The sequence below is a fragment of the Hakea prostrata genome, chromosome 8 (assembly GCF_041222555.1).
Source record: "Hakea prostrata isolate BN-2017 chromosome 8, UWA_Hpros_2, whole genome shotgun sequence".
NCBI classification, from domain to species: Eukaryota; Viridiplantae; Streptophyta; class Magnoliopsida; order Proteales; family Proteaceae; genus Hakea; species Hakea prostrata.
In genome coordinates this window covers 5,344,567-5,364,761 of record NC_142607.1, presented here as the reverse complement: position 1 = coordinate 5,364,761, position 20,195 = coordinate 5,344,567, and the positions used below count along the sequence as shown (strand labels likewise).

Below are 20,195 nucleotides of genomic sequence, written 5' to 3'. Positions count from 1 at the left end.
TCGTGGTGCGCGCAAGCTGGCCCGGATGAACCTTGAATCCAAAAAAATAATGTAAAATAGTTCTCTATAAACAAATAAAACACATCCGAAAATGCTGGTTTTACCATAAATAAAAGGGAAAGCAATGCGGGAAATATAGTATAATAACTATTGTTAGTCAAAGGAAGAGAAAATGTATCTTTGAATATGATGAATAATGCTACAAGGACATAATTTTTTTGGTCAAATATATACTTAGATCACCAATATTTAGATAAACCAAAAAATACTCCTAGAGGTACAAAGAGAGTTACTTACAATTAGGGGTGCAAGTTTGGCCTTGGTGGCCCTGACTCACCTTGAGTACACCTTGAGCCATAATAAGGCTTGAGCTCAAGAATTTGGCCCTAACTAAGGCCAAAGGTGACCATGAGATTACTCTTTGACCCATCGAATTCGTCCTTGATTTTTTGCCCCGATCCCGACTCTAATTTTGTCTTTGATTTTGGCTCGATCCATACCACCGATTTTGGCTCGATCTGGACCCTAATTTTGGCCCTAATCTTGACACTAATTTTGTCCTTAATCTTGACCCTTATTCTATCCTTGATTTTTACCCTGATCTTCATATAAACCTTGATATAAGCCTTGATTTTGACCTTGAGTCATTTTGGTGATATTAGACTATGAGTTCAGTTTTTATATTATTTTTTAGGTAATTTTTTATTTGGACCCCTTGGGGTTTGACCTAAGTCATTTTTAATTCTAAAAAATATGAAGTATTTCAAAAAGATTTATTAAGGATAGATAGTTATGTTTGTAACTAAAATACCATTTTTGTTTTTTTTACTACTTTTTTTTTTGTGGAAGACTAAATTACCATGGATTTATTTGTTAATAAGGTTTTGAATAGAGTTTCCCCCCCCCCCTTGAATAAGGATATTAATTTATCGAACAATTGTGAATGAAAGCATCCTTATCAAATTAATTTATCGAACAATTGTGAATGAAAGCATCCTTATCAAATTAATTTATCGAACAGTTGTGAATGAAAGCATACTTTATCAAGGATAAGGCCAATCTGGGTCAGGGAGAGGACCAATCAAGGCCAGGGTCAAGGCCAATCAGGGTTAGGGCCAGGGCTAGGGATAGGGCCAATAGGGGCTAATCAAGGTTAAACCAAGGCCAACCCATCCCGAACATGCCCAATCAGGGACAATCAGAGTGGGAATGGACTTAGATTAGACTATATTGGACTGGGCTTGGGATTGCAAAAGTTCGGCCTAGCCAGACCCTGTTGCAGCCCTACTTACAATAAAAGGGGGTGGGGAGAACATATTTCCCTTTTAGTAAACCCCTATGAACTACCCCTGTTAGTTCTTCTATTCTCTAGTAAATAAATAATGTCATAATGGTTCTCTATGAAACCCATCCTAAAAAAACTATTTTTTTATTTTTTAGGTATCTGAGGTCCATTCCGGCCAGCTTGCGCGCACCTAGATTATATCCTCCGGGGGGGGGGGGAGCTTTGTCGTCTGCACAAGGATCGAACCAATGACCTCACCACTGAGAAGTATGGATCTTACCACTCTACCAACCTTGCATTGACCTAAAAAATAAATAAATAAAAACAAACTATTTTTACTAAATTCCAAAGGGAAAGCAATGCGGGAAATAGTATAATAGCTATTGTTAGTCGAAGGAAGAGAAAATGTATGTGTGAGTATGATGAATTAATGCTACGGGGTCAAATAAAAACTTATATTAGGCTCTCTAGGAAAATACTCCTAGCGGAACAAAGAAACTTACAGGGGGTGGTGAAGACCACCAATATCTAGATAAACAAAAAGTTTCGACCGTATATCTAGATAAGCCGCCAAAAAGTTTTCAGACCTATTAAAAGAACAAAACTTGTGAAATTCAAATAGATGAGTATAAGATAAAGTATCCTCAACAATGCTGCAACTTGACCAATCTAGAGAATGTTCTAGCGCATTAAGAACTCACACGGCAGCCTGGCAATCTAAGAAAATAACAAGCTTAGATCTAAAGATAAAGCTAAACTAATTTGACTCCTGTTGAGAAATCTATACCTTATAGTAGCGGAGTAATCAAGAAGATTCAATCAAAGAGAAGACACATGGGTTTTACTTGGTTCGGTCTTAGAGACCTACATCCAAGGATGAGTACAGAGGCTCTGCAAACATTGCACTAATCGAATATTAAAGAAGGTTATAGACCTATTGCTACCCAATCTATGCTCACATGACATGAACCAAGAGAGACAACACAAGTGAGAACGACTACACCTAGTATACAACATATAATAGCTCATCTCTTCAAGGCAAACCGAGACCACCAAGCAGCAGTAGTTCCACGCCTTAGAAGCTCTTAAGCTCCATCATCATCATGCGAAAACACCTCAAGAAGAAGTAGCAACAGAGCACCTTCAATAGAGCCGAACCAGCTCTAACTCTCGAATAGAACAGAGAACCAGAATGATCGAAGATATGAAACCCTAAAGCCCAAAAGAACCTTATATACAAAACACATAAAAGACATCATTACCCTTATATAGAAACACATAAGACCCTCATATCCCTTTTATATGTGAAAAGACCATAATTACCCTAAACACAAACATTCTCCACCTTGACTCTGATATTTGACTGTGCAATAACCTGTGAGTAATCAATAAACTCATCAAAAAATAACAAAACAAAAAACAGATTAGAAAGATAATAACTTCATCATGTTCAAGGCAGACTTGAACTCTCCAACAAGTACCACTTTAGTCATAATGTCAGCTGGATTGATAGAGGTATCAATTTTGCAAACATAACAAGACCTTTAGCAATAATATGTCTAATAAAATGAAGTTTTACTTCCACATGCTTAGTTCTTTCATGATATACAATGTTCTTTGAAAGACACAAAGCACTTTGAGAATGGCAATGCACAAGAGAATGCAAATTCCCAAAACCAAGCTCACTAAGGACCCCTTTAAGCCACGAACACTCCTTAATAGCTTCAGCCAAGGCTACATATTAAGTCTTAGTGGTTGAAAGTGCCACCACATGTTGAAGTGTGGACTTTCAACTCACCAAGTTACCACTAACAGTGAACAAATAACTAGTCAAGGACCTTCTCTTGTCCAAGTCAGTAGCAAAATCAGAGTCACAAAATCCAACAATGTTCATATCATTAACACAAAAATTATCACGAACAATTCTATAAGAAGTAGAATTTTTTAGATATCTTAATAACCACATAACAGCATCCCAATGTGCATCACAAGGCCTACTCATGAACTTACAAATCAATTCAACTGAATATACAATATCAGGCCTAAGCAAATCATGGAATACATAAGACTGCCAACATACTCTTGATAGGGCCTACCAGTTCCAACAACATCAGTAATAGTTCTAAGTTTAAGATGAACACCAAGAGGAGTATCCACAGTCCTATAATTAACATTTCCAAACTTATTCACAAGTTATGAACATAATCTAGTTGTGACAATTAAAATACCTTTAGATCTATTGCTATGAATATCAATGCCAATAATTCTTTTAGCAGCCCCTAAATCTTTCATTTCAAACTCAGATTTTAACATTGATTTCAATTCACAAATCTAAACCTTATCCTTAGATGCAATAAGCATGTCATCAATATAAAGTAAAAGATAAATGAAAGAATTAGGACTGAAGTCACAATAATATACATAATTATCATAATAGCTTATTTTATACTTATTCTTGAGCACGAATTCATCAAATCTCTTATACCACTGCCTAGGGGATTGTTTCAAGCCATATAATGACCTCAATAATAGGCAAACATTTGTCTCACTACCTTTAACATCAAAACCTTTAGATTGAAACATGTAAATCTGCTCATCTAATTTACCTTTCAAGAATGCAGTTTTTACATCAAGTTGTTCAAATTCTAAGTCATAGATAGCAATTAGGGCCAGCAACACTCTAATAGAGATGTGTTTCACAACATGTGAGAATACCTCATTATAATTTACTCTCTCAGTCTGAGAATAACCCTTAGCCACTAATCTATCCTTAAATCTTGGATGTTCTACACCTGGAATCTCAACCTTAAACTTATAAACCCACTTATAACCTATAAGTTTCTTCCCCTTAGGTCTATTTACAAGAGTCCAAGTCTGATTTTTGGCTAAGGAATCCATTTCTTCCCTTATGGCAGCAAGTCAATGCTTGTTGTCCACACTTTCAAGAGCCTCCTTATAAGTCCTAGGTTCACTATAAGAGAAAATCCACCTGCAACAAGGCATTCCTTATCAGGAGACTTGTGAATTTCAATACAAGGAAGGGAGCTCTATGGCAATACACTTAAATGAGGTACAAAGTATTGTTAATCAACTCAGTTTTATGATAATGACACTTGATGATGAGTTGTAGGCTTTGTTACTGCTTAGTTCGTTGCCAGAAAGCTGGGAGACCTTAGTCGTATCCCTCAATAACTCGGCTCTTGAAGGGAAGCTCACAATGGATATAATGGTTGGAAGCCTATTGAATGAAGAGACAAGGAGAAAATCCTTACGATGAAGCCCTTGTCACTGAAAAGAGGGGGAGAAGTAAAACCAAACCACCTCATCTTCGTGAGAAATCACAAGAAAAATCCAAATCAAGAAGCAGGATCACATGCAATTACTGTAAAAAGGTAGGGCATATGAAAAAAGATTGCAAAAAGCTTAAGGCACGAATGGAGAATCAGAATGAGGACAAAGAAGACCAATAAACCACTGCCATTACCTCAGATGGATATATTATCATCGTCTCAACTAGTGACGAGTTTTGCCTCACTTCTACATTCCATGATAAAGATTGGGTCATTGATTAAGGTGCATCCTTCCATGTTACCCCTTATAAAGAATTCTTTACTACATTTGAATAATGTGCTTTTGGTATAGTAAAGATGGGCAACAATAGCATTTCAAAAATCGTGGGAAAAGGTAATGTGTGCATCAAGACAAATGTCAGATGCCAATTGGTTCTCAATGAATTGAGGTATGTGCTAGATCTCCGTTTAAATCTAATCTCTACATGAAAGCTAAATGAAGAGGGATGTCATAACCATTTTGGCAATGGTCAATGGAAACTTACCAAAGGATCTCTACTGGTGGCAAGAGGTAGCAAATGTTGCACTTTGTACAAAACACAAGTGCAAATATGCAAGACAGAGGTAATTGCAGTAGATGAAGAGTCCACTACAAAATTGTGGCATCAAAGATTTGGCCACCTGAGTGAGAAAGGTATGCAAATTCTCACAAAGGGAATCTTCTGTCAAACACTAAAGGTATGCACCTAAAACGATGTGTTCATTGTTTAAAGGGAAAACAATATCGCGTTACCTTTAATAGAACCTCTTTCTCAATCTTCTGATTTGTCTACTTCAATGCACAAATTGCCCCCCCCCTCATTCTGTTTGTAATCTTTTAATACAAATACGGCTTACTAATAATTTTAAAAGAAGGCAGAAAATGGAAAGAATTAGCGAATAGCAGGTTCGCCACTTAGGAGGTTTACGTGGTTCAAGGGTTTAATGGCTTGTCACGATCCCAAACCAATGCCCTTACTCTCCCCTACCATTGAGATTTTGGGCAGCGGATGATGGTGGGTGCTTTCGAGTAGGGGGTCGGTAGTAGCTAGTGGTTTCCCATAGGCAAGGTGTAGGAAGGAGATGGATGAAGGGGGAATTCCTTCACCCACCTAAGGATTGGGAAGGTAATACGGTCATAACACTACTCTTGGGGATATTATGGGCATTTCACTTTCAAAATTTGAATGACTTAAGGGCCTGTTTGGTTACATGAATTCAGAGATTTCAAATCTTTGGATTCATGAATGCGATTATACCCGTTTAGTTGTAAAAATCTCTGGATTCATGAAATCTAGAGATTCATCTGTTTACACTAAAAACGTGAATCTGTAGATTTATGGGTATGGGGTGAAATCCAGAGATTTCAACATTACTATAAAAGCATTACATTAGCACATTCACAAAAATCACAGATGAATCCACAGATTTCATTCCACAGATTCAGTTTAAAAAAAAATGTTAATTTTATGAATTATGACTCCATAGATTTAAAATCTAGATATTTGAAATCTCCAGACTCATGTAACCAAACAGGCCCTAAAAGAATCACTACAATTAACTTCTAAATTTGAAGTGGGTAACCTATAAATTTTTGCACTAAGGTGGGGTGCCTGGAGTTTCACTATCACTAAAGTGGGTAAACTGTAGAAAAACTCGATCTTTCTAATATCATTGTAAAGGCACAACTGTTCAGATTCATCATTGGACCCATATATCATGGAAACAATGCTTGAACTTCGAAAGGTTTAAATTGGGGGCTCTTGGTCAAGCAAGCAACACCAAGCATACCTTCGTTACACAAGGTCCATAACTGCCCGTGCTCAAATACTCATAATTAGCTAAACAAGGGCAACAAGGTTCAAAAAATTGAACCATCACAACAAAGCCTTTAGGAGAACTGACTCTTGGCTCTCCAATCTAGCCCCGCACGTCTCTTCCAATTTGAATTTTCTACCTTGTGTTTAATACGCATTCATCACAGAATAGAATGAGGTTATTAATGCATGACTAAATACATTTTCAACCCTTAATGAGTTTCCTAGTTTGAAAAATGGAATATCTTTCGTATATTCTCATGGAAAATATATCCCCAGAATATGGTTGAATCACTACGAAATCAAGCCCCTATGGTTCAAGTGGGTTTTCCCAACCCAAAACAGTATAACATAGAAGGAAAAATAATGAACCAGAGCTGGAAACAAGCCAAACATTTGATAAGCATGGTCTAACCAGGATCAGATGTGAATCGAATCAGAATATTCCTCACATACAGATGAGAAATGGTAAGTTTTTGCATGGGAGATAAAATGGAAATAGAGCAAAAGGAATTGAATACAGATATCAAAATTAAGGTTTGTCTTCTATAAATAAAACACAAATCAGTCACTAGCTAGCACCATCTGCAAACCAAGCACTCAGGAGGAGAATAATGGTGAACAGCATGAAGAAGTTTGTTGTCTTCTCTCTCATGATTGCCTTGTTCTTGTCAAGGCCTTCATGTCTTGTACAAGGTAGATTACAGGTGATCATCATCAACGACTTGGGTCCTGGTCCTACAATGGGTCTGCATCTCCATTGCAAATCGAAAGACGATGATCTTGGAGAGCAGCTAAAGTGGTATGGCGAAGAGTTCAGTTGGAGTTTCAATATAAACTTCAGTTTGACAACGCTGTTCTGGTGCAATTTTTACTGGGGAAACAATGTGCGAGGGGGTTGTAAAGTCTTTACAGCATGGGATATGTCTGATAAATCAAATCTTCATTTCAAAAAGGTGAAGCAAGATGGTATATATACAAGCTTATTTAGAGATGGTCCTTATACGAGGTTCTACTCATGGCCAAATGCTACAGCATTATGAGTTATATTTGATGTCTCAGAAACTATTCTGCTTTTGATCGAATAAATTCTTCATCCTGTTACTTGTTATTGGTGTTGCTGAACTAGCTTCTAACAGAAATCATATGTTTATTCTGTCTTTTAATGTCTTGAAACAAATGGAGTTAGATCTCAGCAGTGTAGGAGTCAATATTCATGTTGGGTTTGATTTGGGTTTTCTTTTACAATGCAAGATCATCAAATGATGAATTATTTACAAAAACTAAACAAACATAAGACTTCTCTTCCAAATGGGTTCTTCCTCTTAGAAAATACACCAGATTAATATATCACCCACATCCCAAGATTCTAGTCTAATGTAAACAAATTGAATTTTCAGTTAATGAACCGGTTAATCAACCTGGGGAAACCACTGATGGATGACTAAACAAGCAAGCGAAACCCCAATTCACTTGAATAGGGAAGTCATCCCAATGAGGTAGGTATTGATATTTAAAATATAATATTCCATTCCCTTACGATAAATTAACCGACAATAAATAAGAACATCAAATAGTGATTTTGAGCCCGACACCAATTGTGATATCTTGGCCTCGGTCACAAGGACACTGACATGCCTAAAGTGTTGAGGAAGTCAATAGGAAATTGAATAATAATATGATATGAAGATGAACCCCAAATCTGTAATTGGGTCAAAACAGAATTTTGTTTAGTTTAGTTTAAGTGATGATTCTAATAATGGCTCCGACAAAGTGGGAGAAGAAGATGAGTGAAGGAAGGAGACTGGTGACGGAATAATCCCTTCACCCACCTATATGGTTGATAACAATAGTTATAGGGAGATTTTAATCATATCATATTTAGCGTTATTTTGGTCCTTTTAGACTTGAATTTTGAATGAGGTTAATGATTGAAGATGGTGTTAGTTGGTTTAGGACTTAGACATAATTTATTGCATTAACAAAAGTTTTTTTTTTAATGAGGTTCATCCGGACCAGCTTGCGCGTACCACGACTACATCCTCAAGGCGCTTTTTTATATAATTAATATAGGCGAGGCTTCGCCCCTGGCCCCGAGGGGATTCAAACTCTGACCTCCTATGTGGAAGCGTTGATCTTTGCCAACTGAGCCACCCTTCGAGGTTCACTAACAAAAGTGTATGTCTCACTAAGAGGATCCATAAGTAAAATTTTCTAGATTATGCTTTTCTTTTCGATAAAAAGTCATTTGTTTCAAAGCAAAAGAATAATAATGTTACAACAAAATGCACAGGTTCTAAGGAGTTTCTGTATTATGTAATAAAAAAAATGATATAAAAATGAAAATTAAGAGAAAGAAGATAGAATTTGGATAACATAGAAGAGATAGGAACGGAAGAAAGAGACGAGAAGAGGAGGAGCTAGTTTAGGATCCATGAAGGTTATTCTTCTTAGGTACAACTATATCCATCTTCTCTTTAGTTTTGTTTATTATTCTCCCATGTTGTAATTGACGAAACCATGTGTGAAATTGATTGTGAGATATGATAGTAACCATGTTAGATTCCTATCGACAGATTGTGAACAATTTCTAGGAAGAAAGAATATGCTCTAGAGAAACAGGTAATTAAGTTCTTGCCCCTAACCATATGCATAATTGGGTAGCATTGAACCTCATGTGATGTATGACTTTATGCTATGATGATTAGTTTAATAATAAATACGTACTTATTATGATGCAAGAAAGTAAAATGACATGTTTGTGTGTATGATATGGAGATGACATAACATAGTTATGTTTATGGAATGGGAAAGGGTATGAGTATGTTTATAAAAGGGAAATTGCATAGTTACATGAAATAAAATGACATGGATATGATAATGGTATGACATGTTTATAATACGGTTATGCTAATAGAATGGTAATGACAATATTATGTTTATAGACTAGAAGTAATATGAATCTATTGAGGAACTTTGATAAGTACTTCATGTAATATGCACATAGGACTAAAGAGTAAAGAATGGGATTGGATGATAGTAGCACCACCTCAGAGCTAAAAAAACCATTGTGAAATGAAAGAGAGAAACTAACCCTAATAAAGCAAAGGAACTTAAACTCTCCTTTGTGTGACAGTGATACGTTCTGATACATCAAGAGGGCATACTGTTGCCACTGGATACATTATGGCTTGAGTTGCTTAAGGAAACTTGTAAGGGCAGTTGGTAGGAGGAAGAGGTGAGTGAATGATGTGGAAAGTTTCAACCCCTTTTTAGTACGACAACAATTCATTCTAGTACAAGAAGGGAATGTTTATGCGATCAGATCCATTCCGGCATAAACCAAGATAAAGGAATTCATGCATGAAAGAAGGATAAGGAGAAAAATATTATCAGTTTCATAAACAAAAAGAATAGTGTGAAAAAGTATAGATACTTCTTTTCACCCTTCCTATCAGGGTGCCATGTAAAACGTAAGGCTCACATCGAGAACCAAAAAAAAAAAAAAAATGAATAATAAGGACAAGAAGCTTACATTCAATCGCATTAAAAATACTCCTACTTTTATTGTGTTGGTAATACATCAAAAGTAATTCAATTCAATTAATTGATGGGGAAAAAACTCCTTACCTGAATTCGCTTTCCCTTACTTGAAGTATTCGCAGCGGAAGTCTAGATCCACGTTCTCGTTCCACCACCAAAGATTTACCGGCGAGATTCCACAATCACAGGGAAAAGGAATAATATCCACAACCCAAATGCCGTGGATTAATGGAATGAAGATCAAATACTAGGAAAGAAGAATTTCTAAGCCTGCGATTCTAAGAGAGAGGGAGAGAGAGATGGAGCCGCCGTTTCTCAGAGATTCGCTCGTGCGAATGAATCACTCAGTTTCTTACTCACTAATGCGGTGGTTACCAAAATATATAACCCTATTTTGTAACCGCCCTAATAGTGAGTTTCCAATATTGCCCTTGGGCATTTAATTTATTAATCAAATTAATAAATTCCAACAGCTCCCACTTGCACAAGGGCCAGTGTTAATCTTTCAATGTGTCCCAGACACACTTGTATATCCCAGATATACACATTCAATCTCTCTGCTATGTATCCCAGATACATAGACCTCTTGTGTCCCGGACACACATGCATATCCCAGATATACATATATATTGATCTCTTCACTATGTATCCCAGATACATAGACCACCTGTGTCCCAGACACTAATATCCACAAGTCATACTGGCAAAATGGGTTGTGCGACCGGTGATATACCTGCACACATGAGCCCCAAACTAAAAACCTTCCCAGAAGGCCAGAATGACACATCACTCATAGAAACAAATCAAATAAGCATTAGTATAACACAGTGTCCTAGGTTTATTCAAACTCACCAGACTAAAGGTATCTCGATCCCTCTGAGAGATCACCTTCTTGTCCTTAAAATGTTCACTACTTGTAACACATACGGTTGGCGCCAGACAAACACTTTTTAGGGTGCAGTTGAATCAAACCTTTCCTTTCGCCCCAGACCATCACTACACTTAGGATTGACTCCTTTCCCGGTAGTGCCCCTTTAGGTCGAATCTATCATGACCATAGGTAACACCCCAAAGTAGCCACATCAACCCTTCGTTTCATGATGTCGTCGAAAGTCACTAAGAACACTAATGGACCATAAGGTCCAGGACTCACACAATGAGAGGAGCAGGGATCCATCCTCTCATTTCCAATGATCGCTAAGCACACATAGTATGATATATGTGCTATGGTGGAGCATTCTATATACAATAGAACGTATGTCCATCTCAACACCATACAGGTCTTAGTCCAGTCGCAACCCCTTGCGCCTAACCCGAGTTTCTTTATTGTCGCCACCCTAGCGCCACATAAAGTACTCGCACCTGGCTCCTATAGGCAACATGAATAGTGGGAACATTCATGTCGATTCTCTTCACAATAGAGAAACTCATCTTGATTCCAAATCAAGGCGACATCATGATTATGAATTGACCTACACAAAGTCATTCACAATCCGTCTCATCTCTCGCTCGCCTCCAAGGCGCCGAGGCGAATACTCGTGTGAGTGAGCCATTCTCTTGCCTATTGACATATGTTGTTTTATGCTAGAAGAAACACAATCACACAGAAAGTGAATAAAAAAATGCTGGAATGAACTCATATTATTCATTAATAAGAAAGTCTCAGTACAAAAATAAGTCACAATCTACGCAAGCCCAAGGATTTTACATGAGAAATAAAAACATCCTTGGCTATAGGTTTGGTAAGAGGGTCAGCTACCATCAAACTAGTAGATATGTGCTTAAGTACAACTTTCTTTCTTGATGTAATGTCTCTAACAAAGTGATATCTCAACTGTATATGTTTGGTCTTCCCATGATACTTGGGGTCCTTCACATAGCTAAGAGCTGCCGTACTATCACAGTAGACAAGGGCAGCCTCTTTGGATGTCATCACAATCCCAAAGATGTCGAAGGAATCTCCTCAACCAAACAGCCTCTTGAACCGCGAGCGGAGCATGCCACATACTCTGCTTCCATGGTCGAGAGGGATATACAAGCCTCGCTTCTTGCTACACCACTAAATGGCCCCGCCATTCAGCAAGAAAGCATATCCAGAGGTTGATTTGCGCTCATCGATGTCTCCAGCCCAATCGGCATCACTATAGCCAACTAACCGCAAATCCGATCCTTGGTAACACAACATGTAGTTACTCGTTCCTCTGAGATATCTCAATATCCTCTTGACTGCTTTCCAGTGCTCTATGCCTGGGTTTGATTGGTACCGACTAACCAAACCCACTGCATAACAAATATCCGGCCTAGTACACATCATAGCGTACATAAGGCTACCCACCGCACCGAAATATGGAACTCTTTCCATCTTGGTTTTCTCCTCTAGAGTCTTAGGACCCATATCAAGGCTCAAATGCAAACCCTTCTCCACTGGAGTATCAATTGGTTTGCAGTTGTGCATCTGGTATCTCGTCAAGACATTGTCAATATAGGTCTCTTGAGATAAACCTAGTAATCTCTTTTGCCTATTTCTGACAATCTTGACACCAAGCACATAGCTTGCTTCACCCATGTCCTTCATATCAAATACGGAGGACAACCATTTCTTAATGGTTTCCAATAGCTCCTTGCTATTGCTAGCCATAAGTATGTCATCTACATACAATGTCAGAATGACATAATTATTATCAGATCTCTTGGTGTAAACACAATGGTCTTCCTCAAGCATGGAAAAACCATTTTCCATCATAGCTTGGTGGAAGCGCACATTCCACTTGTCTAGATGCTTGCTTTAAGCCATATATGGACTTCTTAAGCTTGCACACTTTGCGCTCAAGTCCATGTGCTTCAAAGCCTTGAGGTTGATCCATATAGATCTCTTCCTCAAGTTCTCCATTGAGAAAAGCAGTTTTTACAACCATCTGATAAAGCTCTAAGTCCAACTGAGCAACAATGGCTAGTATGAGGCGAATTGAGGCAAACCTAACCACAGGGGAAAAAGTTTCCTCATAATCAACGCCCTCTCGTTGGGTGTAGCCCTTTGCCACTAAACGAGCCTTGAATCTCTCAATAGATCCATCCGCCTTTCTTTTGATCTTGAGAACCCACTTGTTCCCAATCGCCTTTCGGCCTGGCGGCAAGTCAACCAAGTCCCAGACATGATTAACTTTCATCGACTCCAACTCTTCCTTTATTGCTTTTAACCATTCCTTTGAGCTTGACCCCGCAAGAGCTTCCTGCACGCTCTTTGGTTCATGCTCATCGACTGAAATCATCTCACAGTCGATCTCTTCAGGAGTTACCATGTAGGCTTCATCCTCTATTTCGAAACGTCGACGAGGAACTAGCCCGCGCCCACTACGGCGCAAGTGCATGTCAGATTGCTCACCGTCTAAGGTAGCTATCACATCTGCACTCCCACTCCCACTAGGATCTTCTGGATGAACCCCAGGTTCATTATCCAGAATCTGAATCCCTGGAGTGACAAGACCACTATCTTGTATCTCAAAGAATTCCGATGATTCTTTGTTAACTCCTGAAAGAGATGGAAAATCATTCTCCAAGAATGTTGCATCCCTAGACTCAAGTTCCGTTCTCCTCTCACTCTCATCTAGTCCAATGAAGACATGGCCCTTTAAGGGTTCAGAATATCTCACAAAGATACACTTTCTTCCTCTGGGTCCAAGCTTTCCACATTGATGAGAAGTAGAGTGAACATATGCTGCACATCCCCATGCGCGCAAATAACTCAAATCTGGCTTCCTTCCGGTCCACAACTCATATGGTGTGGAAGGAACCGATTTGGTTGGAACTCTGTTGAGGATATAGGCCGCAGTCAGCAAAGCATCTCCCCAATAAGAGATGGGTAGATTTGCCTGCGCCATCATGGATCTCACCATGTCTAGCAAGGTTCTATTCCTCCTCTCAAAGAACCCCATTTTGCTGTGGAGTCCCTGGAATAGTAAGTTGTCTAGATATCCCCTTTTCATCACATAACCCTTTGAACATATCGGAGAGATACTCTCTACCTCTATCCGTTCTAAGAGTTTTAATCCTTTTATCTAACTGATTCTCAACCAAGCTCATGAATTTCTTAAAACATTCCAGAGCTTCTGACTTATGAGAAATTAGATAAATGTGACCATACCTTGTATAGTCATCTATGAATGTGATGAAATATGACTGTCCTTTTCTAGTATGCACATTCATGGGTCCACACACATCTGAATGGATAAGTTCTAAAGGAAGAGAGGCTCTCAAATCCCTTTTAAATGGTTTTCTAGTTGCTTTTCCTGCTAGACATGACTCACAGATTGGCAAATCAGATAGTGAACCTTGGCCTAAGAGACCTTCTCTTGCCAACCTGTTCATCATATCTAAACCAATATGTCTTAGTCTAGCATGCCACAAATTAGAAACAATACACACAATATATCTTGGCAAACAAAAGCACTACTAGAATTAAATGAATAATCAATTGTATCCAATACAATGAAACCATTCAGAAGAAAACCATAACCATAAACTGTATCACCCAGATACAAAACCAAAGAATTGTTTTCAAATACAACTCTAAAACCATGTCTCATAAACCACTCTTGTTTCTGTTCCCACCTCTATTACTTTGCCTAGACCACTGAGGTTGAGCTCTCTCCTTCTTGCGCTTGAAGCCTGCACCCTTACGAGTGCTTGCTTCAGCAGCAACTATTTCAATGTGAGGGACATCGGCCAACATCCGATCCTCCTCTAGCTCAAGGTGCTTGGCAGCTTGATCAAATGTCTTGACCTCATCAACATGAGTCAAGAAGATCTTCATATGCTCCCAAGACTTAGGCAATGACCTAATGAATGCAGAGACTTGCTCCTCATCAGTCTTTAGGCGCCCACATTCGCTCAACTCACTAATCATGTTGGACATGATGGTTATATGCTGCCTCATGGTGTGACCCTGGCGCATCTTATAACCGTCAAAGGTGAGTCCGAGCTGGCAGCCTCTTGTGGTGGAAGTCCCTCCATACTGGAACTTCACAGCCTCCCACAAAGACTTTGCAGTCCTATGCTTCTCAAATCGAAACATCAGGTCATCCTTCATGGAGCTCAGGATTGTAATCCTGGCTACCCGGTCTTTCCTCTTCCAGGCATTGTAAAGCTCAAGGTTCCTGCTATACTGTGCAGTGGTACCTTCCTCAGGTGGGGACATGGTCTAGTTTACGGTTTCCAGCATGTTCTATTCTTCTAGGAGATACTGCACCTTTCGGTGCCAAAGGTCATAATACCTCTCATTCGGTTTATCTCCTTTCGCGAAGTTAGCAACAATGCTCTTGGTAGCAGCCATTTATTCTAGAGACATTACATACTAGGATGAGTTCAACTATTCTAGCATAAAACACAACTCAAGCAACAACAAATCACACTAGCATAGTCAACCTATGGGATAAGCATTTAAACCAAAAGAGATGCTAACAAACATTCAATCAAATTCTCATGCAAACCCACATAGACTTATACACTAGTTTCATTCTGTGCAAGAAACATGATTGATAGACCCAAAATAAAATAGTTTTATTAAAATAAAACATGCAATCATGTTAAAGCTATGAGGTGGTTCACACAGAACACTTCTACCTCATTAGCTCCCACTAGGCCCCAATAGGCCCTCAATGCCCAAACATCACACAGATTGTCGGGCCATTGGTGTCCAGTAAGTTAGAAACACATTCTGAACTGGACAGACCAATATCCAAAAAAATCCATCTCCCAGACGGACGCCGCGGTTCCGTCGCATGCCCAGACGGATGACCGTCGCCCGCACGGAAATTCCGTCTGCCCTGTGCCAGCACGGATGACCGTCTCCCGGACGGAAATTCCGTCGCTGGGCGGGAATTGCTGGTCACTGTGACTACTCTGATAATAGACGGACGACCGTCTAGTCAGACGGTCGTCCGTCTGGTCCACAGTGACCAAAAACGGCGATTTTTCAATTTTTCTTGAACGAAATTTTTTTTCAAAAAAAAAAAAAAGGAAAACACGTTTTTTCACCCAAAAAATCATCCAAAAAATACATGAAAAAATCCAGCATTAATTATTAAACAAAAATAATTATCATCATGGATTATCAATTCATGCAAATCTTTAATAGGGAAATTCACAAGGATCCTCCCACTCGGATCCGAATCAAAATTAAAGGTTTCCAAAAACCCTATCAATTCTCCCATGGGTTTCGTATTAAACCCTTGATCCTCCCATTGGATCCATACAATAAAATTAAACAATGGGGAGGAACAATAAACGTGGGAACCAATGGCTCTGATGCCAATGTTGGTAATACATCAAAAGTAATTCAATTCAATTAATTGATGGGGAAAAAATTTCTTACCTGAATTCGCTTTCCCTTACTTAAAGTATTCGCAGCGGAAGTCTAGATCCACGTTCTCGTTCCACCACCAAAGATTTACCGGCGAGATTCCACAATCACAGGGAAAGGGAATAATATCCACAACCAAAATGCCGTGGATTAATGGAATGAAGATCAAATACTAGGAAAGAAGAATTTCTAAGCCTGCTATTCTAAGAGAGAGGGAGAGAGAGATGGAGCCGCCGTTTCTCAGAGATTCGCTCGTGCGAATGAATCACTCAGTTTCTTACTCACTAATGCGGTGGTTATCAAAATATATAACCCTATTTTGTAACCGCCCTAATAGTGAGTTTCCAATATTGCCCTTGGGCATTTAATTTATTAATCAAATTAATAAATTCCAACATTTTTTTTTTTTTTTTTTTTCTCCCACACCACCCCCCCCCAATATTTTTTGTCTTTTTCTTTTCTTTCCCCCTCTATTTTTGTTTTTTTTGTGCTTTTCCTTGTTTACCCAACACACACATTCGCGGAAAGGGTATGTATCCCCGACCCCACTTCCCCACCCCCCCCCCCCCCCCCTCCCCTCATCCCCCTCCCCCCCCAAAAACACCAATATCTTTTATCTCCCCCCACCCCACTACCCCCCCCCCCCCCCCCCGCCCCTGTCCCACAAACCCCAAAATATCTTATGTAGTTTTTACAAAAACACAAAAAAAAGGCCCCCTTTTTTTTAATAAAAATATTAAAAAAAAAATTCCCCCCCCATTGATTCCCAATTGCTCACATAAAATCAGGTGAGATTATAATGTTTCAAATGATTGGTGGGAGTCTCGCTCTTGCTACCAATTGATTTGCAATTGTCTTCCTTTGCTCATTTGTCTTGCTTTATTTTGGGTGTTTTCAAGGGGAACATAAAGGTTCGTTATGACTTCTTTAGGTATCTAATGTAGGTCTTTGTACTCTTGAAACTTTTTGTCAGCAACTTGCTCATCGCGGATGTGGTTATGATTAGCACAACAAGCAATGACAATTCTAGCTTGAGTACGTAATGTAAACCCGTGATGCATTGTAACCAAAATTGGAATCCTGCTCTTTAGGCACCCAAAACACTTTTCTATAATATTCCTTAACGAAGAGTGCCTGTTGTTGAAAAGTTCAACTACAGTCATTGGCCCTCAACCTCTCCCCCTGAAATCTCGTAAATGATACCTATTACCTTTGAATGGTGTCATGAATCCAATTATAGTTGGGTATCCAGAGTCAACCATATAATACTTACCTACGACAAATTAAGATAATAAAAGTTAGTCCCATTAGTTTAGATCCGACGAATGGTTAAAAAGAATCGATGAAGTAATTGTATTAAATTTACCTGAAGGAGATTGAAGAAAATTAAACTAGGGTTTGTAATCTCTTGTCTAAAAACCCTGCAATCATTTGTAGAACCTTCCCAGCCAGAATAGACAAACGTAAATTTTATGTCAAATGAACACGCACACATGACATTTTGTGTGGTGATTCAATTCCTTCAACGAAATGTTACTTGTCTTTTAGTTGATACCACTACATGCACATGACTGCCATCAATTGCACCAATACAATACTAATACAATGAACATTTTTAAACCCATTAATTGATGTCGATGAAAAACATAAAGTATAATGTGTACTATTGTATTCCAATAATAAAGCATGTATCATACCTTAAAGTAAGGAAAGTGTTTTGGATTTGTGACAATCTCATTTGGAATTGCATCAAGGTTAGGAGGCTTGATGTTGCCTCTGCTTAACATCACAAAAGCATTTAACACTCTCTTGAATACTCTTGGTGGAAATCCCCAGATTTCTAACCCGTTAACCCATGATTTCAGGACCGCAAACCCGGGCCTCGAGTCGGCAACAACTGTGGACCATTAGAGGCAAGCCCGAAGGTTCGAAAGAGGACCTAATGATCATGGATGAACCTATTGATGATTTGATAACTCTCATGGAGTTTAAAAGAAGAGAAAAGATTAATCACGATGGTGTTAAAAGGTGATTTTGGCACGTCTATAGATCAGCGATGGAGAATCCGATTGACGTGAATAAGGTATCAAATTGAAGATCGTCGAAAGACCTTTCCAACAAGCCAAAAATACCAACATCGGAGTCCGTTTGGGGGTCCAACCATGGACCGGTCAGTTGGGCCAGTTGGATGAACCAACCAACCCCCCACCCCATTTTCTGTTTTGGGGTAAAAACGGAATTCCTTGTTTTTAAACCCCATTTAAAGTTATAACTCACCTCTAACCGCATTTCTTTATCCTAGAACGAGATTGAGGCTACAGGAAGAGGAGAAACCAAGGAGAAGAGCAGTTCTCATCCTTCCGAAGGTGTTTTGTGATTCGAATCTTCGCGAAAACATTAGAAAATGTTAGATTTATTTAATCCTTCTCTTAGACACGGTTTTGTGGACAACTCTCTTCTATTTATTCGTGGAATTGTGGTTGTGAGAGCATGTTAGGTTTATTGTTACTCTTGATTTATTGTTTTAATATTCTTTTCTAGTATAAGAGTAATGGTGCGTCCCCTTGCGAAAGATTTTGCATTTTGATTCTCTGAATCACCCACGGGTGATTTAGGGGAGCCAATTTGGTGCTTTTTGATCTAGATTGAATTGGAACAAATTGAATGCACTCTTATGATCTTTCTACTGCCAATTAGATTTTCCCAATGTTTTGTTTCGTTTCGACTTCAAATCAAGGACGAAATAATAACTTTTAGCCGATTTAGGTTAAAAAGGCAAGTTAAAACCTAGTTTTCCATTTGGGTTTTTATGGGAATATTTTGAGATATTTTTCTAAACCAAAATTAACTTCTATTTTATTTTTGTTAATCCTCTTGCATGATTGGGTTTAACTATCTTTTTGTCACCTTCTTGTGGGAGGGAATTTTTGACATTTGGAGAAAGGAATCCAGTTGGAAGGTGAGGAATAACTAACCACATTATATTTAATTAATTGTTGTTATTTTAGTGTCTTCTGTTAAATATAAATTGTTGTAATTTTCTATTGATCATAATATGCTTGTGTGTGACTTTGCACGAAAGGAAGGTAAAGCTATTGTTTCTGATGTTGCTCTTTGCCTTTAAATCTATTACTATTGTTATGAGGATGAAATGTAAATGCATGTGAAGAGAGAGAAATAATATTATTATTATCTCTATCTTGTACTTTTCACTAAGGTTGTGGGTTCGCCCATTACCCTAATAACCATATGTGGTGCCATTAAACTCAATTGCATTATTGATAGGTGTCTAGAAGTGTTGGGCTAGGGATCCTTATGAGTACTATTACCCTTTCGGTAGGGGTATTGAAGCCGGTTCACCCGTAATGCAAGTGGCTGAGTCTTGTATATCGAGCAGGCCCACTATCATCATAGAGAGGTAAGGTTGCATATAATAAGTAAGGGCTCCTAAACGTTCAAGACTGGTAACCAACCCGTGAGAGGACATGGAGAACATCATGTCCATTATATATGAATGATCACTGGGTTAAGGAATGGATCCAACAGATGCTTCCCGTTGAGGATTCCATTGATAGGTGGGAAGGTATTGAACCAACAGAGCACTAAGCGTGAGGGAGATATCCAAACCATATATAGTACGAGACCGTATAACTTTGCATTGGGCTTAGGTATGTCCCTGACACATGCCTGATATTATACCAATGGTGTCACACCCCACCCGCTGGTCTCGGTTACCTGCTCGACAACCAGTGGGAGTGATCCGTCACAGGATCCACGGTCTTACCCATCAATAATAATAAATGCAAGTAAAGATAATCGTGAACAAGAATAAGTTCAATAATTAAATAAAAGGATTACAGGAG

General features: G+C 38.7%; 1 protein-coding gene across 1 annotated transcript; it reads left to right on the top strand.

The window, feature by feature from the left end:
• The first annotated feature begins 7,045 nt into the window (after positions 1-7,045).
• Positions 7,046-7,474, top strand: LOC149006452 (S-protein homolog 29-like). Its single transcript, XM_089165441.1, has one exon. The coding sequence runs from the start codon at positions 7,046-7,048 to the stop codon at positions 7,472-7,474; it is 429 nt and encodes a 142-aa protein (XP_089021567.1).
• The last annotated feature ends 12,721 nt before the right edge of the window (positions 7,475-20,195 follow it).